The following is a 25434-nucleotide window of genomic DNA, read 5'->3' as shown; positions in this document are numbered from 1 at the left end:
AAGCTATTGATGTAGAAAGTTAGCTAGGAAGCAGATAAACATTGTCAAGCCCGCATTCTTCCTCATTGAGCTTTTTCTCAGCAGCTCTCGCCGCCCGCCTGACCTCTACGTTATCCCTGCCATATGACATGATAAAAAGGCGAGTGAACTCTGTGATGACCTCCCTGGCCAACCGATCGGTAGGTGGCGGTACGGGGAGCGAGGAAGTACGAATCGGCAGTTCGAACTGCGTGCCTGCGATCGAATGTGCCGTTGTGCCTTGAAGCCCGTGATACGAAGGTAATTGAGGTTCGCCAACTGAGCCGGCATAGGAAGAAGGTAAGTTCGCCGCGCGGTTGTCGAAATAATCCCCAGTGTATGTAAAGGGCGCCGGAGGCTAGCTAGGCTAAGCAAATGCGTTCGTAGGCGGTGCGGTGCCGGCTTTCGGATAGACGGCGAGCTTGAAGATGTGTAAAAGGTCGAGAAAGAAGGTGGTGCCAACCGCATACCGCTCTAGGAATGCCGTGATAACTTCCTCGCCGTTCGAGACGGTCAAGTTGACGTCCTGGCTGCCCGGTTTCTTCGAGTATGCCGTGTTCGCATGCAACACTTTGTTGCTTCGGAGCTACGCTAGCTTTGTAGAGAGATCCTTCTGTTTACTACGAACTTTTCCAAGTAGGTCTATAGAAAAAAAGGCCCGACGTTGCCGGCGAAGGTGAATCTCACGCTAAGTCACTCCGGCCTTTCGTCAGCCGAGTCGTCTACCGTGATGACCGAGGCAGCCTTCTTCCTACGCCTGGCTGTTTCGCTTGACTTGGGCCGTGCCTGCGAGCCGCTGGCCCGCGGCGTTTCCGCAGCGGCATCGTCGTCACTGAGCACGTCGCCTACTGCCGGGCGGTCACGAGTAGTCTCTGTGGAAGCCGCTCGCCGGGCCTGCGAGCGGCTCGGAGTTCCCGATGCGGAATTCACAGAGCGGTTGTTGAGCACCAGCCGGAGCTTCTTATTCCCCTCCTTTTTCTTGTTGACCAGTACGATACGGTGCGTTGCCGAAGCCGTGCGGTCTCTTTCTTCTACCTCCCTTTCTTCGTCATTGTCATCGTCATCGTCGCCGGGCTCTGTGGCCGAGTCTCGGACAACAGAGCTCATGGAGCGGGCGTTGCGGCGGGCACTAGGGAGCCGGCGCCGTGCGGTGGTTTTCGCGGGAGCCGCCGGCGTGCTCAGAGAGGGAGCAGGAGAGAGGGAGGGTATTGTCGAAGATTGATCGGGTCCTCTGCTACGCAGCTTCCTAACAGTACGGCCGGCTTGGGTTGTGAGGGCTTCATCTGCACTGCTTTCGACCGTTGCGCGCGTGCGTTTTGTGCCTTTTGGAGGCATGGCGAACCGGACAGTGGTTCGGAGCTGCCGGGTACGGATTTGTCGCTTTGTACTTTCACCTGAACGCTTGAGAATGGATTTGAAGATGGTCACGTATTCGTGTATCTGAGACAAACACAATGCAGCTATTTATATTAGACTGGGTGTTGCCGGGGATCAGTGACGTAGAAGCCGGAAGGGCAAAAGTCAGCGGGTGCCGGCAGCGAACAATTTTACTCAGCAAATATGCCCAGCTAAAACGATACTACTCAGCAAAACGATACACTCAGCAAAACGATACTACTCAGCAAAACGATACTACTCAGCAAACTTGTGTGCTACGCGGTAAGACTTGTGTACTCAGCAAACAACTTTACTCTAAAGATTTAAAACGTCTACAGCCAAGAGCGGGTGCTACAGCTTGTGTACTCGGGGGTTCGCGCTTGCCTGCGGGGGCAAGTGACGCACGGCAAGTCCACAGCCAGGAGCGTGCCGACGGTAAACTGTGTCTACTTGGGGCTTTGCGCTTGCTTTGGCGGGAAGTGACGTGGCACGGCAAGTCCACAGCAGAAACTGTTGTGCACAAAAAAAATGGCTTAAATTGAAGTGTCTCGTTCTAACCTGTTTTCTGTCCCCTGAAGGCCGTGAACTTGTCACCCCCGAGGGCCTTTGTCAGGCCGTCGGCAATCATGTCAGTGGTTGGCACGTGCTCGACCCTGATCTTTTGGCTTCCAACTGCCTCGCAAAGCCATTGGTTGTGAATGTCAACATGTTGTAATTTTGTTTGCAGCCTAGCGATGTCTTTATTAACTGGCCTAATGGTCTGCGTGTTGTCACACCATACTTGTAGGACCGGGTCGTCAAACCTAACGCCTAGCTCACTAAGTAATCTGCTCAAGAAAAGACCCTACCTCGTGACCTGAGCGAGTGCGAGCAATTCTGCCTCTGTTATTGATGTGATAACAGTGACTTGTTTATTCGCTTGCTAGGCCACGATGCCGCCGAATAGTTTGATAGCGTAGCCCTGTGAGCTCCTCCGGTCCAAGGTGTTGTCCCCGAAAGACGCGTCTGACCACAGTTTGAGGGTATTACCGCCTCTGAGCTGTAAGGCGTAGTGTGATTTGCCGAGCAAGTACTCGATGACTTTGTCTGCGGCTTCTTGGTGTTCTGGTCCAGGGTTTGGTTGAAGCGTGTTAATCGTAATACCGGGAAGGCAACGTCAAGCCGTGTGATGACGGCGGCGTATAAGAGGGACCCGGTACATCGTTGGAAAAGCTGCCTCTCGCTTGGTAATGCATCTCCTTCAAACATTCCTTCAACTTCATAGGCACCCGTAGTATCTTCTTGGAGCGATCAGTCAGCCGGACCTTCCGGTTAGTGAGTAACTTTATTACTTTAATAAAGTCTGCCTGCGAGAGCCATAGGTAGCAGCAATACTTGTCCTTTGGCAGGGTAACCGAGAGGCATTTTCATAAAGACTTTATACAGCAGGTCCGCATATACGAATGCGTTGATAACGTCGTACTGTATCATCTCCAAGTCGAAGCGTGCTGCTATTGACAATAGAGTGCGGAAGGACTTCCTCGCCAGGGTGGCCGCGTAGGTGCTCTCGCTGGCTCCGCGGCTCTGTTGGTTCTCTCGGACCACTAGGCAGCATTTGGCCTTCAGGAGGTAACCGTGTTTATCGAATTTGTAGGTTCTCACCCACATGCAGTCAAGAACTTGATGCCCTCTAGCGAGTGAAGCCGCAATGCGGGAGAAAGACCCCATCTTACGATGCCCCTTCAGGTGGACTTTTTCTGTATCTGTAAATAGTTTAAGTAATGGATGGTTGGTCAGGTCTTTCGTGCCTTTGGGTAGCGGAGGGAGGTCTCTCTTGTAATACTTCCCGTTGGGACTTTTTCGTAAAGCCGGGCTTCCCAGCGTGAGCTCCGGGCTTTCGGGGTCACGAGACATGCATAGATCTATGATCTTGCGTACTCTTATCTTGGTGACTATCACCGCAGAGTCAATCGAATGAGACAAGGCTGCATTTACCAGGCTGTATTCGTAGAATCTAAAGCTAAGGAAAGAAAGAAGGAAGGAATCGAGAGCGGCTGGGCGGCCGTGGGGAAATAGTTGTAGGCGCTAAGGATCACGTGTAAGGTCATCTGCTAGGGCAGTGGTGGAGAGTGGAGCTCCTGCAAGAGTGCACGAGCCACAAAGCCTAAAACCGATGCGCCCAACTAGCGGGTTTTGGCCCTGCCGTGACAGTGACCAGCTTCCCGTTCACTATGCATATGTCCTCGGCCGATATTTGTTCGTGAATTGGATTAAACCCCCGGAATGCCTTCCCGTCGATGACCCCGATCAATTCGTGATACCGAGTATTGACGTCTACGACCCACGAGCCGAGGCTGATATGCCATTCCGGTAAGCGATGAGCGGGCACTGTCGCCGCTCATTTCCTCATTTGTGCTTTGATCAGCCTGACGCTGGTTTCTGAGAGTCCAGTGGAACCCGGATGAGATACTGGGCAAAAGGCTATTCGGGTGCCATAGTTCTCGAAGATACACCCTAAGACATCATTCCTGAAGTAGCTTCTATTACCGCTATATGTCTGCGCGGGCCAGCCGATAATGGGTGCCTAGCACCTCATCTAAGTCATCGCTACCGTATATGCCGTCGCGGCTAGCAGCGCTTGTGCAAAGATAAAGCGAGAGAAGTAGTCCACTCCCACGAGCATGTATATTGAGCCATCTACGGCTAGAGGACTTATGGGCCCCATAAAATCCATGCCAAAAAGATACATGGGCCGGAAGACCGCGATAGACTTTGGGCTTATCCTTGGGATTCTGGGACCTGCCTTCTGGCAGACTTCACACCCCTTGTAGAAATTCTCTACGTCCGTGTTTTAGGTTGGCCACCAGAACCTTCCTCTCAAAGATCGGAGCGTAATGACGTCGGAAAAGTGTCTGTGACCATCGTGTGCCCATCTCATGACTCCGGCTCTCATGTTTGATAGTATACACTCCGCCATTGAATTGTCCATCTCCAGATAGTACAAGACTTCTCGGTATATCCTGTAGCTTAGTGATTTCTCCATATCTACCTTGCACTGTGACTGTGCGCTTGTTCCAATCCTGTACAGCTCTCACTCTGAGGTACTAGGCCTGGGATAGGATTAGGTCGAATGCGTCTCCCTGGCCGTATACAAATGCCGAGATGACGGTGAGAATTCCTCCCAAGACAACGTCGATCACGACAAAATCCGTGATCGTATCTCTCTGGTCGTTGGCCAGGGATACTTTCCATGGCGTGAGAAGTCGCTCCGGGACAAGACCCAGACGTTTGACAAAAATGGAGCTGATGCACTCGATGATGGCTCTTCCATTCAACATGATGCTCTTGGTCTCCATCCCGTTAACCGTGCCCGTGACATATCCCACCGAGATGCGGCCAACATCGTTTATACCCAATGCGATGTCCTTGAAGTCGGGAACACCCGTCTCTGATTTGTGCTTGGGTATAGCGGTGTCCAGGTGCCGCATACAAAGACTGGGGCGTCCGTCTTCGCCACACGAGATTGCTTTGCCCGATTCTGAATCGCTATCGACATTGACTTGATCTTCTTCCCATTGAACGTGGTCGACCAATGCCGGTTTCCTGGTCTTCCCACAATTGCCGTGGGTTTCGGATGCAATGTACTTGTTGAGATGGGCCCGCAGGCGAGATGCAGCGTCGAGGATTTGTCGCACGTTCATGGGTATCTCAATCTTGGATAGGATATCTCTAATATCCAATGGGGCTACTTTGAACTTGCCCACGGCGACGATATGAGAGCGTGGGCGGCGTTGCTTCTCCAGGACGTCCGAAACGTCGTCCAAAGCTTTCTCTAGTGCTTGCATCTCCTGGGGAGAGATATCCGTGGGAACAGCGGACTCCCCAAATGTGACCTTGTTCTTTTGCTTGGGCTTCTTGACATATGCTGCTAGCTTGGCTCTAGAAACATTCGTGCCGTATCCCATTTTCGCTCATTATCTTGTAATAATACCGTTTGGTCTTCTTAGCCATACATATGCTCCTCGGCCTCGATGCCTTGTTTCGCAATCTTCATGTCGAGGTTATTTGTAATGCGGCGGAAGACAGCCAAGCCATCTCTTGTTAAAGCGAGGGGTACAAACTTGCCTACGAGGATATCTTCACCGAGGACAATTAACGTAAACTTATTCCGAGTCCAATGGTTCAGGCGGCGGCGAAAAATATACACCGCAAGCTGAGTATTGTTTGGCTTTATACGCGCGATTTCTTTACCGTCGTACCGCATGATCCCTACGCTAACAAAATGCCCAATTTTCTCGCCGTCAAAAAACTCGACAAAAGCCTCCTTAGCTAGTCGTCTCCGGGGGTCGTAGATGAAGAAATTGAATTTCTCCGCCAAGCCTCCGGCATGTACGCTTGGCTAGGGATAGCTGTCTATATATCGGTGGAATCGAGCGAACAGCGAGCGAGGGCGAGAAGCTGCTGCGAGGGCGAGAAGCTGCTGTGAGAGCGGGCGAGAAGCTGGGAAAGGTGGGCGGGCGAGAAGCTGCTGCGAAGGTGGGCGAGAAGATGCGAAAGGTGGGCGGGCGAGAAACTGCTGCGAAGGCGAGCGAGAAGCTGCTGCGAGGGCGAGAAGCTACTGCGAGGGCGAGAAGCTGCTGCGAGGGCGGGCGAGAAGCTGCTGCGAGGGCGGGTGAGAAGCTGCTGCGAGGGCAGGCGAGAATCTATTACGAGGGGAGCGTAGCGGAGGGAACCTGTCCCTGACGACGTTTGGATTGGTGGCGCCGCTGTATACTAAGCCGATTGTCATGAAGCCTATTGCTCAGGGTATACCCTTTAACCTGACCGCGGCAATAGAATATCGAGGTGAGGCGTTGAAATCCACTACTATATTGAGAACTGCCGAGTATAGGCCTAGGTAATTGCCCGCGGGGAAAGATCGGTATCAAGGCACGACTACCAAGACAAAGGCTTTCAAATCCAAGCAATGCTCAGTCTAAGCAATACTCGGTCTAAGCGATGCTTGGTCTAAGCGATACTCGGTCCAGGCGATGCTCGGGAACGGAGACCGGGCGGCAGAGGCAGAGGCGGAGGCGAACCGGAAGGCTGGTGAAAAGGATTATAAGCCATCGAGGTGGGTCGGGAGGCACGGCCTTCAAGCGAGGACAAGACTTCGGGAGTACGCTTCGGCTGCGAAGGAAGAACCGGTATGTTTGAAAAGAGGTCCTGCATCGCTCGTTACCAAGCTCGGCGTCACGACAGGCTCTGCAATTGACTGTCAGTCGTGTACCGCGTTTAGGTATAAATTCGCGATTATGCTTGACAAACCCGCAGCTACGGCAACGCCTATATTCGGGAGGAATATCGTCATCTGGGGTCTCGAAAGGTAAGGTTGGGCGGTTGAGAGACACCACCACCACCTGGATTCGGCGGGGGCAGCGGGGGCTGTAGTTGAGAGACCCCAACCATAGCCATTGCAGCGGCTCAAAAAACACGCGTTCCTGATAATATGTTACCAGGAATCAATAGCTGGAAGACCGCGAAGCATTCGGCGCACCTGTTCATGCCTAGAAAGCGATAAATCGTACGTGCGATTGATTGAGGTTGTGCTGCGAGGTTATGGGAAGAAAGTGTCACATGCAACGCTGCATCAATTGAGGGCAAAAAAGTGCTTGTATTCGGAAGAAAAGAAAAGGTGGGCATAGCCAAGATAACGTAGTTATACGGTATGCGGCTTACATAACCTAGGCCGTATGTGGCCTAACATATACGCCACCTACGCCTACATGTGGCTTAGATGCAGCTTCTTCTGACAGAAATACCTTAGGGAGCTCAGAGAACACGATGCTCGGACCTTTCATTCTACTTATGCAGATACCCGGGGCTGGAAAAAGAAGCTTTCTGCTGAGCATTTGGCTACGATTGAGATACTTATCAACAACAACGGCTTTGACAGACGTACCATCTCTTGGGCAGCTCTCCCTGCCGCAGCAGGTCTCGATATCGACATTTGTGAAGAGACAGTTAGGCAGACCGTTAAGGATTTGAATCTCCGGATATGTATTGCTTGCGAGAAAAAGTATACATCAATCTAACTCAAAGAAAGAAGGCTGGATTACGCCCGCATAATGCTCGAACGACACCCCGATCCAAAAGACTAGTACCACATTAGATTCTCTGACGTAACGCACTTTGGTTGGGGATCTCAAGGGAAGGTTCATGTTATAACCCGTCCTTGGGAACGTTGTTGCCGAGATTGTTTACTTGAAAAAGAGGAGCCAGCCGAACAGGATCAAAAGAGGCTTCATTGTTAGGAAGCCGTTAGCTACGGTTTCAAGGGCCTATTAGTTTGGTATGATGTTCCTACTAATACAAACGGGAAAATGACAATGAAGGTATACCGAGATACCATTCTGGAACTTGTTGGCTCGTGGCTTTGAGCAGGGTATTCCTTTGTGCTTGAGGAAGATAATGACTCTGGGCATGGCACAGGAAAGGCCAACATCGTCAAAGAGTGGAAAACAAAGGCCGGGTTAATAAGCTTCTTTAATTGTAGTCAGTCACCTGACTTTTCACCGATAGAGAAGGCGTGGGAGGCGCCGAAGGAGTATGTCAAGAAAAGGCCTTGTTGGGAGGATAATATTATTAAAGAGCTGGCCGAAGAAGGTTGGAAAAACCTCACACAACAAACAATCAACGCCTGAATCGACCAGATACCTCAAATCTTTAAAGACTGCATAGAATTAGAATGATATTACAAACCACTCGACTGTTAGGGTCGTCTGTCTGTAAGGGAGCACGGGCTCCACAGAATGCTGGGGTTGGTAATTATAAAGATAGAACAAAGGGCAAGCTCCTATCGCACGGGTAATACAGTCAAATCGGAATGCCACTCAAAGTGTATGAGTGCAGTGAATGTGTATTGCTTGCTTGAAGAACCAAGCAAGAACTATCTAAGACCGTGGCTACGGTCGTCGTATATATCTATCTAAGGCGGACCAATCAGAGTCCTTCTCCAAAGGTCAGGGCGATCACTGCGATCAGTCTACACTGATCGCACTGATCATACTGACCGCTTCCTGACTGGTTGACCGTCCTGCCAGTGGTGGTCAGTCGAGCCTTGGCGGCTCGTCGCGACTGACCACCTCCTGGTTGGCTGCACTAGCCCCTAGGTGGGTCTACCCCACCTGGCTGCTCCAGCCAATCTGCAGGGGACCAGAAGGCGCCTCCTGCACGCCTGTGCCAGGATCGTAACACTCTCGTCTCGTAAAACAACCATCTGCCAGTGCACCAACATGAAGCCAGGCTCTCTCGTCTCGTAAAACAACTATCTGCTCTTCACATGATTGCTGTCTTAGCAAAAGCATTTTGAAATTCATCTCATGAGAGTTTGCCAGATATGGTGATGTGGTGCTGGTTACTTCTCTGTGTCTCCTTTCTCGTGTATATATACTCGGGGAGGCTAGCGGCCAGCAACTCCTGAACATGTCTCGATAGACGGGGGTTATTGATGCTATTAATGAATTTCTAGATAAAATCCACCTCCGAAATTGGCTTGCTGTTGCTGTATTCTTGGTTAAAAGACCGGTAGAGGCGGAGGAGGCTTTTGAAGTCGCGACTGCTATAGGGATACAGGGTCCGTTTTGGGCGATCAAGAGATAAATCTTCAATCTTGCGCTTGCGGCCTTGAGCCAAGCGTGCCGCCATACTCTACTTGGCCTTTGTTCTTGACAAAATCTGGCCTTTGTCCTTGACAACAATCTGGCCCTATTTCTGCAACGTGCTTGGGGCTGGTTCAAGTGATCAGAATTCGTATCTTAGCTTCAACGCACAATGTGTACTTACCAGGTTGCGTCGCACATATATCAGCTGCCTCGGCTTCATGGTCGTCCAGTAATTTCATCAGTTTCTCACTCCGAAGGAATATCTTGTTGATAAAGCCGACGGTCTCAGGCGGGACCTGGCGAGACGCATCTATGCCATCCAATTTGCGCTCTAAGACAGATATCCTTTGCTCAATCAGCAGCTTCTCTGCCCTCAGTTGTACCATTTCAGCCTCTACGAGGCTTAGTTTGCCGATAATGAACGGATTTTGCCCTTGAATACCTTTGATACTCTGTAGGGTACTCTTCTGTATCTTCACGACGTCTTTCTGAAGATTGAAGAGTTTTTTAGCAAGTTCGGAAACCGGTTTAGTTGCCTCCTTATCTTGGTCAACTTGCTGCTTCAATAGTGCAAGACTGCGTCGAAGAGGCTTTAGCTCGTCGACCTCGAGGGCAGTTTGCTCTGACCTCGTCTTTGACTCAGCAAGATCGGCTGTGATAAGTTGCTGGTTGCGGGCAAGGTCGTTTTGCAATGAGGGGATCGAGGCGTTAGCTTGTTTGGAATGTTCATCAACGGGCCTTTTCAGAAGCGTCATTTCTCGGCTGTTGTACTGGGCACTCAGATAGCTGGCCTAGCTGTTGCTCAGTGAATGATGTAACCCCTTGGGGTTTGACGCTGGAGGAGTTTCCATCGAAGACTTCGACAAAAGGGAATCCTCAGGGGGGTCTGTTGACGCTAGAGGAGTTTCCATCGGAGGCTGGGACGACAGAGATGGGTAAGTGTGCAAGCTTCAGACTCTAGAAGCTAGTCTCTAGAAGCTAGTCATTCACTGACAAATTAAAAGACGGAGACAATGTAGAATATCTGTTGGCGGGCACTGGTGAATATCTATTGGCGGCACTGGCGCTATCAATAGTAGTTCGGTCTTGTCCTTGACATGTCAGAGATGGCACTGCTTGGCCAAACCGATGGAACCCTCGTTGGTAAAAATTTAGTTGTGGACTTGTGTGCGATGTTGCCCTAAATGGGTATTGGGAAGGCACAGCCTGAGAAGTCACAGCCTGAGAAGTCACAGCCTGAGAACCTCTTTCCCCGTTCCTCAGTCTACAGGGAACAAGCGGGATCATTGGAAGGAGCGGGATCATTGTAGGCAGGCGTCGATGAACAACCAATAATGCCGCTCCTTCCCTGTAGACTGAGGAACTGCAAGTCCTTACTTGCAGCTGGCGCTACTTCCTACAACACACCTGATGACATATTTGTGACGTCCCGGTGTGGTCCAACCTTGGGAGATGTGGCCCGCGCCAGAAACTAGGCAATGTGGCCCGCGCTAGAAACTGGGCAATGTCGTCTGTCTCGTCAGGTATTTTGAGAAAGTGACCCTCTTATCGGCTCCTGAATAATCTCTCCACTCCACATTGAATCCAGCCTAGACGAGTACTTGCTTGGCCTGCTGCCCAAGTTCAATGTCGACGTAGGTATCGTCAGTCGTGGCCTAGGAACACTGGCGTCGATACGGGAGATGGAGTGAGAGTTGCCATAAGGAAGAGACGAAATACTACACAGGATAGATATCGTCAGGCCTTGAAGCAGCTTCGATACGTTGACACGGGAGGTAGTCGCCGTAAAGGGAGACGAAATACTATACAAGACAGAATTAAAATTAACGCATAGGATAGTAGACTGCCTCAAGGCTGCTGTTCACTCTGATGTCAAAGGTAGCAAGTCATGGTGGGGATTAACGACGGCTGTTCACTCTGATGTCAAAGGTGTAATGGTGGGGGATTAACGACCGCTGTTTACTCCCAAAGGCAGGTAATCTTGGTTCTCCAACATCAGTTACGTGAGAGGTCGTTACAAATGGCCATTCCCTAGGTAGCCCAGCAGATATCACGGCCCTCCCAACGCCGTCACACACCCTTTAGTCTAGGAGTTCTGAGCTGCTAGTCAGAAGCAACAGGCAAAGGCCGAGGCAGTCCCATTGAAGATGACCACAAACGTTGTTCCCGAGAGCTCTAGGCCGCTAGTCGGGCCTGCCGAATCGCTGGTACTGCCCAACTCGCCTCAAGACCTGCTCGATACAACATCCGCTGCCATCACGGCATCCACCCTCGTTACGGCATCTGATCCCGTCACGACATTCCCCCGTCACAACATCCACCCCCGACAACATTCACCTCGTCACAACATCTACCGTCACAACATCCACCCCTGACAATATCCACCCCCGTCACAATATGCACCCCATCACCTCTGCCTCGGGCGGTACCGCCTCTGCCGCCGCGACTGACACGGCCGCGACCGCCACGCCCACGTTTCGGCGGCCCCGTGGGCACGACCGGCTTCTTAACCTCGGGTATCAAGGGCCCGCTGTAGACAAAGAAGCCGTCGCGGCTGGCGGCCGCCTGCTCTTCCCATAGCATGTCCGAATCGTCGACAAAATCGTCATCCTTGTCGTATTCGTCCTCTTTGAAGTTGCGTTTCTTCTGCGCCGGCTTTACAGGCGCTCCGTCGGGACCGCTTGTCCCGCCGCCGTTCCCATTCGTAGTCGCATTACCATTACCGACGCCGTTGGCGACGCCGCCCATTTCCACATTGCTGACATAGGCATCTGACTGTATATCCTCGTCCATGTTGTCGCCCGACTCCCGCCGGCTCCCGCTCTTTTCCAGCGCGGCACTGGCTGCCGCAATGCGCGCTTTGCGCTCACGATTGGCGGCGAGACGGGGATGGAGCGCGTCCCAGCCATAACGCTCTTCGGCCATGCGCAAGAAGTTGACGTGCTTGTTCGTCTCCCCGTTCAACGGAATATGGAGCATTATGCTCGGCGCATCCGTCTCGTCGCCGGGGCTCACCTTACCAAAGTCGAGGATCGATTGCTCGGACCCGGCAGGGATGGTTGGTAATGCATCCGCTGTGAGAGCAGCGGCCGCCGAAGCTGGTATAGTTGTCATGCTGGTAAACGAGGACGTGGTTTTTCGCACCTGTTCGGGCTTGCTAACAGGGGCCGGGGGAGGCGGCGGTGGACGCTTGACTTTGACAATGGTGGGCTTGGGTTGTGGCGCAAGCCGCACGGGGTGTGACGGATTGAACTGCTCCGTTGGAGATTGTTTGATTCTGGACAGGTTCGTGTGGCGAGATGGCGGCAGCGACGTGGACTCGTGAAACCGCGGCTGGGCTACCGCGTTGTTGTACCATGTATTAGACGCTATGGGAGACATGATGTTGGCAGGCGAGGGGTCGACTGAGCTAGCAATCGACGGCGACGCGCTCGCGCGGTTCACCTAGTGCGGCCAACCGTAGTAGTGCAGCCAGCAGTGCGGCCAGTGCGATCCTGTAACCCCGCGCTAGTCCCAACTGGCCCGTGCGCTCTCCAGCGCCCACTGGCACACGCACACCCACCCACCACAGCACACCCACTACAGCACACCCACAACAGCACACCCACAGCACACCCACCACAGCACACCCACCACAGCACATCTACAACAGCACACCCACCACAGCACACCCATCACAGCACCAGAACATGTGGGGTGAAGCCGACGCCAACCCGACGTGGCGATGCCGCCAATGCCAATGTCTACAGCTCTGCGATGCGCTCCTCGCCTGGGTAGCCGATGCCGCTAGCCGTCGTCTCCTTAACTACGCCGCCAGCTATCTCCCCCTTGACCATGCCGCCAGCCGTCTTCCTTTGACCACGCCGCCAGCCGTCTTGAAGATTAGCAATATGTAGAAATAGAGAGACGTCTGTACATGTACAAGCGTAGACGTTTTGAGCATAGAAATAACCATCTCCTAGGCAGAAACGCAAGGGCAGAATTACGCAACAGCATCAACCCCACCCAGTCATCACCACCGACTCGCAGAATAACGCAAGAGGCAACCCCGCCCAGCCATCACCCCTCGTAGCTTCCACGGTTTCTGGCAGTCTGCTCACCAACTCGTAGCTTCCGTAAGTTGCCTCGGACTTGTCCGCATCCAGGCTACGGTTGGCCGCCCCTGCCATGTCTTGCTGTCCGGTAGCCTGCCCCACGTGCCCGCCCTGTTGCCTCGATCTTGCCTCTTGTTGTCTGCCGCATCCGGGCTACGGTTGGCCCGCCCCTGCCTACGGTTGGCCGCCCCTGCCTTAGCTGTCTTGCTCGCGTCTGGTCGCGTTTGAATGCACGGGATATAGACAGGATACAGACAGGGTGCAACAGGTAGACAGCAGCCGTTGAGGCAATTGAAGGCAGCAGCCTTAAGATGCAGTAACAGCAGCATGAGATGTAGTAAACAGTTGCCTTTGATATGTAGGAGAAAATAGTAGCGTTATTAATCCTAGAACGAGGATTACTTGCCTTTGACATACAAATAGGTGGATAGTAGCCGTTGAGGAAAATAGGTGAATAGCAGCCTTGACATACAAACAAGTGAACAGCAGCTTCAGGTGCAAATAGGTGAATAGCAGCCTTTGAGGCAGTCTACCATCCCATGTGTTAATTTTAATTCTGTCCTGTGCGGTCATTGTCTTTCTTCTTCAGCTCCATTTCGGCGTATCGACGTGTGGAAGCTGCTTCAAATCAGGTTCGCCATAGCTAAAGAACTGGTAGCTTCAAGTAAATACGTCCAGATCAACTAGACCCGGCTCTGGTAAACACATCTCCCACAACCTAAGAAACTCGACCCGGCTGCAAGGACACTTGCACCTGATCAACTGGGCCCGGCGACACATCCACCATGATTAAAGAAATTAGAGGCTTTAGGGGAAACATTTACCACGGCTAGAGAAACCGGCTCGGCTTCAGAAGACACATCTCGCGATTAGAGAAACTGGAGGCTTCAAGTATCCACCACAACTAAGAAACTGGAGGCTTCAGGTACACCAGACCCAAGAAACTAGAGGCTTTGAGAAAAACATGCGCCATGGCCAAAGAACTGGACCCGGCCGGGGAAACTAGCCCGGCTTCAGAAACACAAGACCAAAGAAACTGGGCTGGCTCTGGTAAATACTGCCACCAAAGCAACCAGACCGCTCTGGTAAACACATGCACAACGACCCAAGAAACTAGACTCAGCTTCAAGGGATGCATGCACCATGATCAAAGAAACTAGACGTTTTGGGAGATATATCCACCAGAACCAAAAACTGGACGTTTCAGGGGATATATGCACCATAATCAACTAGAGGCTTCTGGGGATATACACCATCATGGACCCGGCTCTGGTAAATACCGCCACGACTAAAGTAAGTAGACCCGGCTCTGGTTAACACGTCCACCAGACCCAAGAAACTGGAGGCTTTAGGTACACCAGACCTAAGAAACTGGACTTAGCTTTAGAGAAACTAGACCCGGCTTCGGGGGAAAACTGCCACGACCGAAGCAACTGGACCCTCTGGTAAACATATCTCCCATGATCAAAGAGACTGGACTAAGCTTTAGGTAACACATGCACCACGGCTAGGGACCCAGCTTCAGGTAACACACACCACGGCCAAAGACCCTAGAGGCTTTATGTAAGAGAAGGCAGGTACGCCTGATCAAGGTGGTCACAATAGGAGCAACAAACAGGGCGAGCAATGACTGGTATTGGCGTAAGACTTCAACCTGGCCTGAGCGAAAGAGGTGTGCGAAGGCCATGGTCTATATACACGTGAAAGGGGTTACGAGTCATCCTTGCGTAGCCAGGGTGGTAGTGGCGATAGTGCGTGGCCCTGTTAGCGGTGGCGATAGTGGCGACGGTGGCGAGGGTGGCCCTGGTGGCGGTGGCCATGGTGGTTACGAGGGTGGTTTCCTTACACAAAGCTCCCTTGCAATATTACAATTGAGGACTAATGCCCGGTCCATGTAACTCGCAATGACGGCCTTATGCTCAGGGATAAACATCTTCCTTGACTTTATCGAAAGGTAGTCTTGTTCGATAGGAGGATGGTCGTCGACTAAGTCGTCGAGGTTGTCATATTTTGTGTTAAACAGCTTGTGGGCGGGCAGCGGGTTTGACAGCGGTGGTGGCGGCGCATTTTTATCGGGCGCATCGCTGAGATGGCTGTTGTCGCTAAGATGGCTCAGATTAAGGGCAGCTATTTCTATCGCTAGTTAGTACTGCGCGACGAAGTAAACAAGGAAAAATGAAGCCATATTGATGTATAGATTGAATGCGGCGACGACGATATTTTGGTGGTTGTGGAAGGTGGGTTGCAGTCGATTTTTGCATATCTTTACGTTGAACGCACAAGAATGTAGGCTCCAATACGGCAAAAGACATATAGGAGAGCCACTTCTTGATAATCCATTTTATTACTCTCTCTTTGCGAATTTAACTTGTCACGGGAAACAGTGCTATCGCTTGCAGCTCCTTAATGGCGAAACGTGAACTCAGCTACAGGCATAAATAGGACCGACGGGTAGCCAAAAACTACATGCAGTGGGAGTTTGAGGGCGGGGAGATGAGAAAGGTGCCGTGGTAGCTAGGGGGATTGTAACGTCGTCAGAGCGATGAAGTTCCTTTGGTCTTGGGATTGGCGCCCGCTTTGAGCGCGAATGCACTGGCAGAGACCGCGACCGCGACGCCACGCTCCGGGGCGGCAGTGACGGCATGGCCTAATGATAAACTCTTGCCTAAGTGTTTGATACGTCTCCTGGATGGCGTTGGGACCCTCTCCTTGTGTAGCTAAGCCTCGTGATTGATCGCGGAGTCGAACTCGCAGAAGAAGCCGGTCTCCCATGACTGGACAAGGCGCATCTTTCGGAGGATCAGTTTCGGGTTACGGTGGTGCGCCACAGCGATCTTTTAAAGACAGGGCAGCTCACAGAGAGCAAGTCACGAACAACATCCGAGAGACGTCACAGCAGGACCGCCGAGTCTACGTCGACAATCTGTCGTACGACGTGAAATGGCAGCATCTCAAAGATTTCATGAGACGGGGTTTGTTTTTTTTAACCAATCAACGCTAATTGAACCAAGGGCTGTGCCGGGGAGAATGACAAACTCCCGTCTCTCGATGGCTAGCATGCGAGTTCAATCTGAGACTGTCTAGGTAGTCTAGTCTAGCCCAGCCCCCGCGTCTTGCCAACCTTGCTGCAGATGCTATCTCAGTACCGAGTACATACATATAGAGTCATCAGTGCGGCTGGGCTGTCAACCCACTCAATAGTAGCGGATAATTAGCAGAGGCAAAGCCACAGACCTGGACGTTATGGCCGCTTCGCCGCAGTCTAATGGCGGCCGTGAGTCCGCCAATGCCCGCCCCGATAATCACAATGTTCAAGGGCTTAGAGTGGCCGCTATCTAAGTGACCCAAGCCCTCGTACTGGGATTGTCCAGGCGCCGCTTTCAGAAATAAGAGCATCGCTATCCCCAGGAATAATCTTCAACATCATGGACAGACTAACAAAGATAGCTAGCAAATCGCGTATAGAAGCTCAGGTCCTTCAAAACAGCCTAGAACTTGACGCTGACTGCCTGCTCTGGGCTTTACAGTGTGTGATGGGGCGGCCTATCCCAGTCACTGAGTAGAGAGGGCGATTCCCTATCGAGAGCTCAAAAAAATCTTGATCAAGGTTCGAGAGGAGATATTTAAAAAGGTTATGACCACGATACTCTTCACAATCTCCTCGAAAGCCGTAACGCTTGCGTAGAGGGCGTCGAGCACGCGCACGAGCCGCGTCTGTTGCGCGTTGTCAGATGCCCACACGGCGCACACGGCGCGCATGATGTTGAGCGTCAGCGGCGGGAAGTTGGGCGGCAGCTCCTGGGTGATGGCGATGCCGAACGCTCCCGCCTAGCGAAGCCGCTCCGCGTTGATCCATTTGTCCTTGTCTGGGACTCGGAGGCGGCTAGTGAGCGGTGGACGAGATGCCGGGGCTGATGATACAAAGGGACGGTAGGATATGGGGTGGGGAATAATGTCCCGAGTCGAAGCCGCAAAGTATTTGAAGCAATGTCGAGGGCAACTTTTAGCAAGGGATTCGAGTCTACACTATTTCGCGGTGCCCAAGGACAACGAGGAGAATGGCGAGACCAGCATATTGGTGGTCAGCGACCTAGGCCGAGAAGGCTGTCGAGAAGACCGAGAAGGTAATTTCTCTCTTCCCTTTCCCTCGTTACCTACCGCCTCTCTCTTACCCAAATCTTTTTTTGTTATTGCGAATGCCCTCCTAGCTTAGAGCCAACTAGCTGCATGTTGAGAAGCAGCCAGATTCTTGTTTAGATATCTGGACTGCAGATAGTGTAGAGGCTTTCAGCAGCCGGTAGTCTTGGAAAACGGGGATAGTTAACGTCAGTTTGAATGCAGCCTCAAAGAGCTCCATCATACGCTAGGGAAAGGCCCTGCGACATCATCTGAGGAAAGAGCTTTCCGAACTCTCTCCGGTGAGCATACAGGGCACCGAGTATGCTAATTACTGCGCATATGAGAAATGTGAATGTCGGGGCAAAAAGAAAAGAAGAAAAAAAGATTGATATTTTCAAGTCTCGGTTGGAATCAAACCAATGGGTTCGGAGGCTAAACCGCGTGTTGAGTTGGAGGAATTTGCGAGTATTGACCCCCTAAGCGTGTGCTGGTTGCGCTAGCGTTGTTTTCTGCACACGTTGTTCCGAGCTTGGAAACTGTGGCCAGCAACGCGTCCTATATGGTTAGGTGTCCGGCGTGCACTGTCAGCTGGTGGGTGCGGCTTTTTCATCTCACCTTCCTTGACGCGTACACTTTACAAAGTTCACTCAAGCTCCACTCAAGCTCTCAAGAAGCTCTATTCAATCAGCGCCGAGTCAGATAGATTGCAGCCACGGATAAGAGCTCAGCTTAAGAATTAGTTAATCAGCTTCCAGCAACCCCGCAACGCCACCGCCAACGCTGCAGTACTGGAGGGCAGGGTTGGGAGCCAGGGTTAGGGTTATGTATGGAGGACTACAGAACATGGCGACGATTTAACAGTGGATGGAAACTCTCACTTAAGTAAACACGTCTACTATGACTAGACCCAGCTCTGGTAAGCAATCTCCCACGACCCAAGAAACTAGCTCGGCTTCAGAGAAACGCATCTCCCATGATGAGAGAAACTAGACCCGGCTTCGGGACATGTCCACCAGGACCAACTTTAGGGAAACACATCTGGAGAAACTGACCGGCTTCGGGGAAACAAACACATGCACCAAGACCAAAGAAACTGGACCGACTTTGAGAAACACATGCACCAAGACCAAAGAAACTAGACCAGCTTTGGGAAACACATTTACTAGGACAGACTTTAGGTAAACACGTTTGTCACAATCAAAGAATCCAGCCCGGCTCTGGTAAACATCTCCCATGCCAAGCAACTGGCGGCTCTGGTAATATAACTCGCCTGATTAGAGAAACTGGATGTAAGGAAAGAGCACCCCAAGGGTCAGATCTTCTCGCGAGCAGGACAGCCGGTTCGGACTGCCAAGGCTATTCAGGTGTGCTAAGACTGATTTTTCAAGGGCCACTATCCCGTTTCTGGCAGCAATTTCGCTGGCCAAGTCGGGCGAACAGCCTGTTCGCAAATTTCGAAGCCACAGGCCCTTGTTAGCGATGTACCGCGCTAATGCAGGTCGCGGCTAACCGGAGGAGGTTAGAAAACAGGGGTGATTCTGGTGTTTCTGCCGGTTGGAGAGCTGAACAGGCGGTTCGCGCAAACCGCGAAATTGAACAGTTCAGCTCTGGTTTCTAGCCGGTTCGCGGTCGACTGGCCCTGTTGGGGAGAGCGGCGATGGCGTGGAACGGGAAGAATAATACCTATCGATCTGTTAGCATACAGTTTATCACCAAATAAAGATCTCTTCAAACCTACCTGGCCATTATGGGCACTTTCTTCGTTCTGGCCGCCGGTCTGGCCGCCCACACGCTGCTAGGGACTGCGGAGGAGGACTGCTAGCCCAGAACACGACCTGCGGTCTGCCAAGTTATCCATCCAGAGGGGCCCTCCGGCCCGCAACGATTTGCCAGGAGTCTTCAAACTGGATCAGATACGCAGTTCAAAGAGCTTTTCCGTATGGATAAAGCAACGTTCTCGGCCCTGGTGCGTTGGCTGCAGGTCCACGAGGGCCTCCGCAGTACGCGGTATCAAACCGCGGCGCAGAAGGTTATGGTGGTGTTGTATATCCTTGGCCGCGGCTGTGACCAGCGTGCTGCAGCCCATAAGTTCAGGATAACTCAGAGCTCGATATCGAGGTCGTTTGCGATAATCCTCCCGATGATGGTGTCGCTTCATAGGGCGTACGTGCGGCTTCCAGAGGACGATTGGCTTGATCCAGCGATCGAACTCAACCCCAAGATATTAGCGTTCAACGGTTGTATTGGGGCAATTGACGGCACTCACATCAGGGCGCACATAAAGGCGTCAGAGCAAGTCCGCTGGTATAACCGCAAAGGCCAGGTAACGCAGAACGTGTTCGCAGCGATACGGCAAGACCGGTCCTTCAGTTACGTTCTCGCCGGAGCGGAGGGCTCTATCAACGACGCGTTGTTACTCTATCAGGCCTGTAGTCGCTCCTTCAAAATTCCTTCAAATCGGTATTACGTTGGTGATGCTGGCTTTGGTACTCAAAACGGTATCGTACTACCGTTTTCCAATGTTCGGTATCATCTACAGGACTGGAGGAATGGTCAGCGCCCGCCAGAGACAAAGAAAGAGCTGTATAATCTCAGGCACTCACGCATCCGGACTGTCGTCGAGAGAGTTTTTGGCATTCTGAAGAGGAGATTTAAAATAATCCGAGAGATACCAGCAGAGTACAGTATCGAGAAGCAGGTACAAATCGTATACGCTGTTACTGGGCTCCATAACTTCATTCTCGCGCAAGGTGGAGAGGACGTTCTAGAGCTACGACAACGCGAAAGAATCGCTCGCGCAGCTGAGAGGGCGCAACAACAAGTAGTAGGAAGCTCTTGGGATATTCGCTGGCGTTGCGCAAGTACGTTGTGGCAACAATACTGTAGATATAGGCAAAGATGGTAGAAGATGTTGATAATAGTGGTCAGGTTAGACGTGGCGACCCAACAAAGAAATCGCCCCACAACGAAATCTCTGCCCCTGTCATCTAATTTCCCGCCCTTCAACTTCAACACAACACAACTTCATCAATTCAGGCTCGAATAGCTTCAAAATACATCATGTCGAACCGTCGAGAGCAGCTAATTCAATCTGCAATACTTGCAGTTGAACAAGGCGCATCGCAGAAGCAGGCCGCGCATGACTTCGGGATCCCTCCTTCTACCCTCTGCAAACGCATCCACGGGGCAGAAAATCGAGCACAAAGTAAACAAGCCGAAAGAAACCTCTCCAATGCGCAGGAAAGCTTCCTAGCCGACTGGTGCCTCAATGAGGAGGCTGCAGGCAGGGCTCCTAGCCGTCGTCAGGTGCAGAGATTCGCTCAAGCTATACTCAATGAGGCCGGCACGAAAAAGACCATTGGGGAGCGATATGTGGACCGCTTCCTACGCCGCAACCCGGCGGTAAAGATGAAGAATTCAACCTTGTTGGAATCCTCTCAAGTCTGCGGATCTACTCGTGAAGCTTATGAAGCTTTCTTCAAGCGCCTGGCCTTCCAAATCAAGGATAAAAAGGTCATCCCGGCCAACATCGCTAACATGGATGAGCACGGCATGCAGGAGCTCGAGACCCGGGCCGGAAAGGTCATAGGAAGCTCCCTGACGAACCGAACCTACGTGAAAAGCTCTGATGCAACAACCTGGGTTTCAGTTATCGAATGCGGCACTGCTGAGGGCGTTCGTTTGAAGCCCGTGATCATATTTACCGGGGCCAGTCTTCAAGGACAACACTTTCCTGATAACTTCAACCTGACGAAGGAATTCCGGGAATGGAAGTACGATTACTCAATTACAGGCTGGAGCAACGCCAGTATTGCGCTGAAATGGCTCAAAGAGGTCTACCTGATCCAAACAAAGCCCCAAAGGCCGGGCGAATGGCGTATACTGATCCTTGACGAACATTCGAGCCATATGAACGAAAAATTCATGTTAGCGGCCTTCCAAAATAAGGTCCAGTTCGTCTATTTACCTTCTCATACATCGCACAAGTCTCGGCCTCTCGATCGCTCGGTCTTTTCACCTTTAAAGACCTATTTTAGGGAAAATACCAAGGCCCTCGCGAGCTTCACATCGTCAGCTCCTGTCAACAAGGTTCGGTTCCTTTACTGCTACAGAGATGCCTCGGGTAAAGGCATGAGTGCCCGTAACATCATGTCGGGCTTCAGTAAAACCGGGATTTGGCCCTTCAACCCGGCTTGTTTACTTGATGACCCTGAGGCGGTCAAGGACAATGAGGCACTCCCGGCCCGGCCTTCAACACCGCCGCCGACGGCCCCGAACGACGATGACAGGCTCTTCAAAACACCGCACGGCAGTCAGGACATCAAGAAGTACCAGGACAGTATTCGGAATGCCCTCAGTCCGGCTCAGCGGCGTGTGCGGGCCTTGTTTACTAAGGTCGGGAGGTCCCTGGATCTGAAGAATACAGAGATCGCGTCTTTGAAGGCACAAATTACGCATCTCACAACCGAATTAGAGGCTTCAAAGCCTCGCACGCTTAAGAGGGTATATGAAGATGGAAATGAGCGATTTGCACGTATAGAGGACATCGCCAAGGCACAAAAAGCTAGTCAAATACCCCCAAAGCGGAAAAAAACGGCCCGGGCAGAAAGCCAGCCACATGCAGTCGAAGAAGCCCGGGAAATAATCGCCCGTGGGCTCGAACAATATAGACAGGCCGAAGAAGAGGATTGAGTATTTTTTTGCTAGTTATTTTGTGTAGAAATGGATAATTTGCGCCCGTGGAGTGGGTGTGGGCATGGCGTGGGCCAATTTCGTTGTGGGGCGATTTCTTTGTTGGGTCGCCACGTCTAGTGTGAAGTTCGGGGTGTGAGGGGTAGGAAAAAAGGCGGTAAAATACGGTAGAATTGTCAAAATCCAGCAAGACCAATGTAACCAACGCGATTAAAGTGGCCAAAGGCCAGAAACGCAATAAAAATCAAGAAATCCAACGCAATTACTATCAGGTGGAAATCATGTAATATTACTCCGGACCTTTTTTCCATTCCTTCAAATACCGTGCCTTGAGTTCAGGCCCTGCCCTCAAATAAATTGTCGCTTTGACCGGCCATCTACAAAGGTATTCTGAGCAATTGAATAGATTGTCAAGGGTTAAAGAACTCTTATAACGCCTCTCAATATCCTCCATCGCCATTGCAACGTCCTCGGCGCCAACTGGTTTCGGCGCAGCAACGATTGCCGCGGCTTCTATCATACCATCCGCAAGTCTTGTGGCCTCGGTCTGTTTCTCCCTGCCTCGTTGCGCCTGGCGCGGAACGACTATCGCGGCCTCTGGCTGTATAGTATTAACTGGCCGAGCGTGATGGAGGTCAGGATCGGTATCAAGACGGCGTTGTTGCGTACTGGTTAATCGAGCTGGTCTGGGTTGGCTTGCCGGCGCCGGTGAGCCTTGTTCATCAACCTCTTCCTCGTCCTCCGCATCTCCGCTTTGGTTGGTCTCCTCCTCCTGTTGTTCATTGCGTGCCCTAATAATATCTGCAGGTTCGCGGATCCATTCCCCAGTACTACGATCGTCCTTGAAGACCTCCGCATACACGTCATAATCGCCAATGGGCTTGGTTGCGAGCCAGCGATTCCGACGACCGTTACGGGCCCAATACCGCTCCCAGACTTCATCAGATACGTCAGGCAAACCGTCAGGCGTAAACGACGTACCCGACGTCATGAGCTCGTTCAGCGCACGCCACCTCTTCTTTTCGTAGAAGTATTTGGTAGATATAGTATCCTTCGTCAACAGCTTTTGCGGCCAGAGCTGGCTTGACTGTTCTAACACATGATCCCAGGCCTGTCGATACGATCTTTCCGCCGCGAAGTACCGAAGCCGAGTACAGTCAAGGAACCAGAGCATCAATTGCGCGCTCTCCTCGTCGCTCCACAAAGTCGCTGGCTTACGCTTGCGGCGGCCTGACCGTGGCTCAGGGTTGTTATTCTTCCTCCTCTTTGCTTCAGTCGCTCTCGGAGGCGTAGTCCTCGTGGGCGCTCGCTTCCGGCGACCGGCCGTTGTTGATGGTCCTCCTCCCCCTACCTCCGACAATCGACTACTGGCCAGACTACGCGCAAGCGTCCGTGACAAAGGTGTATCTCCACGAGGCGCCGGCGTTGATGGGCAAGGCGTTCCCAGCGATACCTGAGATTGAGATCGTTCGTCAGCATCGTCAGTATCGCTGGCCTGGCTCAAAACGGTGTCGGATTCGCTGTCCGGCTCGTTCGCGAACGAGTGGGCTGGGCTCGGAGTGTCGTTGAGGAAGCGTTCGGCAGAGGGCTCAATTGACGACGACCGGCTCGTACTGTCGCGCTGGGGTGCCATATCTATCGATTCGGCTGGGAAATATCAAGGTTCTGCACTGGATTCAGACTCGAAGCAACAGGGGCGTCAACAAAGCTCTCTTTGCAATCGTCACATCGGTAGCCGATGAAGGCGGTGAGACTCCTTGGCAACTATACTATTCGTGGATAGTTCAACTGACCAGGCCTTCATGCAGTACTTCTTAGCCACAACGCTAGGCTACAGGGGTTGGCTGTACTCTCTTGGCACCGAACCGGCTGTCCTGTTCGCGAGAAGATCTGACCCCAAGGGGGGAGTCGCCGTCAAGAGCCAGTGCATCATGCTGCAGTTCGGATCGCTCGCCCGCAAGCTCAAGCGTACGGGCATGATTCCTTTTGTGGATCCGGCCGTGTACAGGGGAAGCGTGACCAAATTGGCAGCGCAGGTGCGGGACATTGCCGTCATGCACTTTAAGCTGCCGGGATCGCTCCCGCACACGGACACGCACGCCCTCTGCGGTATCAATCACTACGAGGCGGTCAACGATGCCATTCATACGTACACGGAGTTGAGCGGCGACGTTGTCCGCCAGCTCAAGGTGCGGTCTCACAAGTCGGGTGCCTTTACTGAGGAGATGTTTCTGTGCCTCAACGACTTGGAGAATGACGCTGCTCTCGGAGAGATAGAGGATTTACGTGACGACCCCGTCCACTACCAGCAGCACGGTTTCGAGTCGAGCGGTATCGCGGCGACTGGGCCCGAGTTTACCGACTACCTTCAATACTAGGAGCACGGTTTCGAGTCGAGCAGTTGGGCCGAGGACGGCGAGGGTGAGGCAGACGTCGAGCAAGAAGACAACTAGCTTGGGATTTCTGAGCTGGCAACCGATCTGGAGCAGATCTGTACTGACGTGGGTTGACTTGTCGAGGGAGTTATCATGTGGGAGACACTCTGCATGGGAGACACTCTGCATTTGAGAGGTGGGCGTCACTCTGCATGTGAGATTCTGGTGAGCATCATACTCGGGTAGCCAGTTAGGTAGCTAACATATCTCGGTGCAACGCGTTTCTCCTGTCTGTCATATGCGGCGATACCCAACTATTATGCATTATTCTCTTTCCAGACTTTTTGTTGCTTGCATGGTGGTATTATTCTCTTTCTAAACTTTTTGTTACTTATATGGGACTGGCATCTTGTCAATCCCGGTCCGTCGGAGCCAACACAACACCGAAACGTCGTTTCAACCTCTTTGTTCTAAGAGAAGAACAGGTTTTGTAGCACCGGTTTGGTTGAGCGTGGGATTTGCTTATCAGTTAGTCAAGCGGGATTTGCTTGTCAGTTAGTCAAGCGTTATCTCAGTAAACTCATACCAGTGTTAGCGAGAGGGGGGCCCTAATTAGGAATAGTTGAATGGACCCGCTTTTAAAATAGTTCCAACCAATAGGATGTTCGAATAGGAGATCAGGGCCAACACTGGTCTGAGAGCAATTCTTAATTTTTTGCCCTCTGCTTTACAACGGTCGACAATTGCGCGAATGCGAATAACATCTCCAAAACAACGCCCAAAAATACCTTGTATATTTTAATCTGATCTCTTGAGAGCGCGCTCTTAAATGGTACCAATTTTGGCGATAGAAGATGGACGATTTCGAGGGCAACCAAGTCCCGCAGCTTCCTTCGAATATGCCTGCGTGGCGCAGAAACGCCAGACCATCACGAATTCTCTCCCTCCCTATTCGAGCTTCTTTGTCAGGCCTTTCCGACCCTCCTACACGTCCTACACCTCTTTCTCGCTCTCAGAGAAACCTTCAGGGCAACTGGCGAAGTCATACGCATTCTTCTCGCCTGTCTGTGGGCCCTTCCTCAAGCCACCGAGAGGCACAGCAATACCAAGAAGAGCCTGAGCAACAATACCTCGATC

General features: G+C 52.0%; 6 protein-coding genes across 6 annotated transcripts; 1 reads left to right on the top strand and 5 right to left on the bottom strand.

Annotated features, from left to right (window-relative positions):
* Positions 1-385: 385 nt before the first annotated feature.
* B0T26DRAFT_680999 (uncharacterized protein) lies at positions 386-1353 on the bottom strand (the record flags this gene model as incomplete). The annotated part of the gene is made up of 2 exons (XM_060440584.1): positions 386-604; positions 745-1353. The coding sequence occupies 2 exons, from the start codon at positions 1351-1353 to the stop codon at positions 386-388; spliced, it is 828 nt and encodes a 275-aa protein (XP_060290159.1).
* Positions 1354-4478: 3125 nt separating this feature from the next.
* Positions 4479-5428, bottom strand: B0T26DRAFT_756855 (uncharacterized protein; the record flags this gene model as incomplete). Its single annotated transcript, XM_060446169.1, has 2 exons — positions 4479-5313; positions 5388-5428. 2 exons carry the CDS (start codon positions 5426-5428, stop codon positions 4479-4481), a joined length of 876 nt encoding a protein of 291 aa, XP_060290158.1.
* A 3561-nt stretch (positions 5429-8989) lies between these two features.
* On the bottom strand, positions 8990-12398 carry B0T26DRAFT_876334 (uncharacterized protein; the record flags this gene model as incomplete). Its single annotated transcript, XM_060448102.1, has 4 exons — positions 8990-9143; positions 9199-9384; positions 9460-9808; positions 11469-12398. 4 exons carry the CDS (start codon positions 12396-12398, stop codon positions 9121-9123), a joined length of 1488 nt encoding a protein of 495 aa, XP_060290157.1. The 3' UTR covers positions 8990-9120.
* A 3430-nt stretch (positions 12399-15828) lies between these two features.
* Positions 15829-16870, bottom strand: B0T26DRAFT_680996 (uncharacterized protein; the record flags this gene model as incomplete). The annotated part of the gene is made up of 3 exons (XM_060440583.1): positions 15829-15945; positions 16346-16509; positions 16759-16870. The coding sequence occupies 3 exons, from the start codon at positions 16868-16870 to the stop codon at positions 15829-15831; spliced, it is 393 nt and encodes a 130-aa protein (XP_060290156.1).
* A 5350-nt stretch (positions 16871-22220) lies between these two features.
* Positions 22221-23225, bottom strand: B0T26DRAFT_601917 (uncharacterized protein; the record flags this gene model as incomplete). The annotated part of the gene is made up of 1 exon (XM_060435753.1): positions 22221-23225. A coding segment is annotated over one exon (1005 nt), but the record flags the coding sequence as incomplete, so codon positions are not given.
* Positions 23226-23895: 670 nt separating this feature from the next.
* B0T26DRAFT_608977 (uncharacterized protein) lies at positions 23896-24246 on the top strand (the record flags this gene model as incomplete). Its single annotated transcript, XM_060435867.1, has 1 exon — positions 23896-24246. A coding segment is annotated over one exon (351 nt), but the record flags the coding sequence as incomplete, so codon positions are not given.
* Between the last annotated feature and the right edge of the window lie 1188 nt (positions 24247-25434).

The sequence above is a fragment of the Lasiosphaeria miniovina genome (assembly GCF_030549165.1).
Source record: "Lasiosphaeria miniovina strain SMH2392-1A chromosome Unknown B0T26scaffold_8, whole genome shotgun sequence".
Taxonomy (NCBI): Eukaryota; Fungi; Ascomycota; class Sordariomycetes; order Sordariales; family Lasiosphaeriaceae; genus Lasiosphaeria; species Lasiosphaeria miniovina.
Note: the sequence above shows the minus strand (reverse complement) of the source record. Positions and strands in the feature narration are given on the sequence as shown.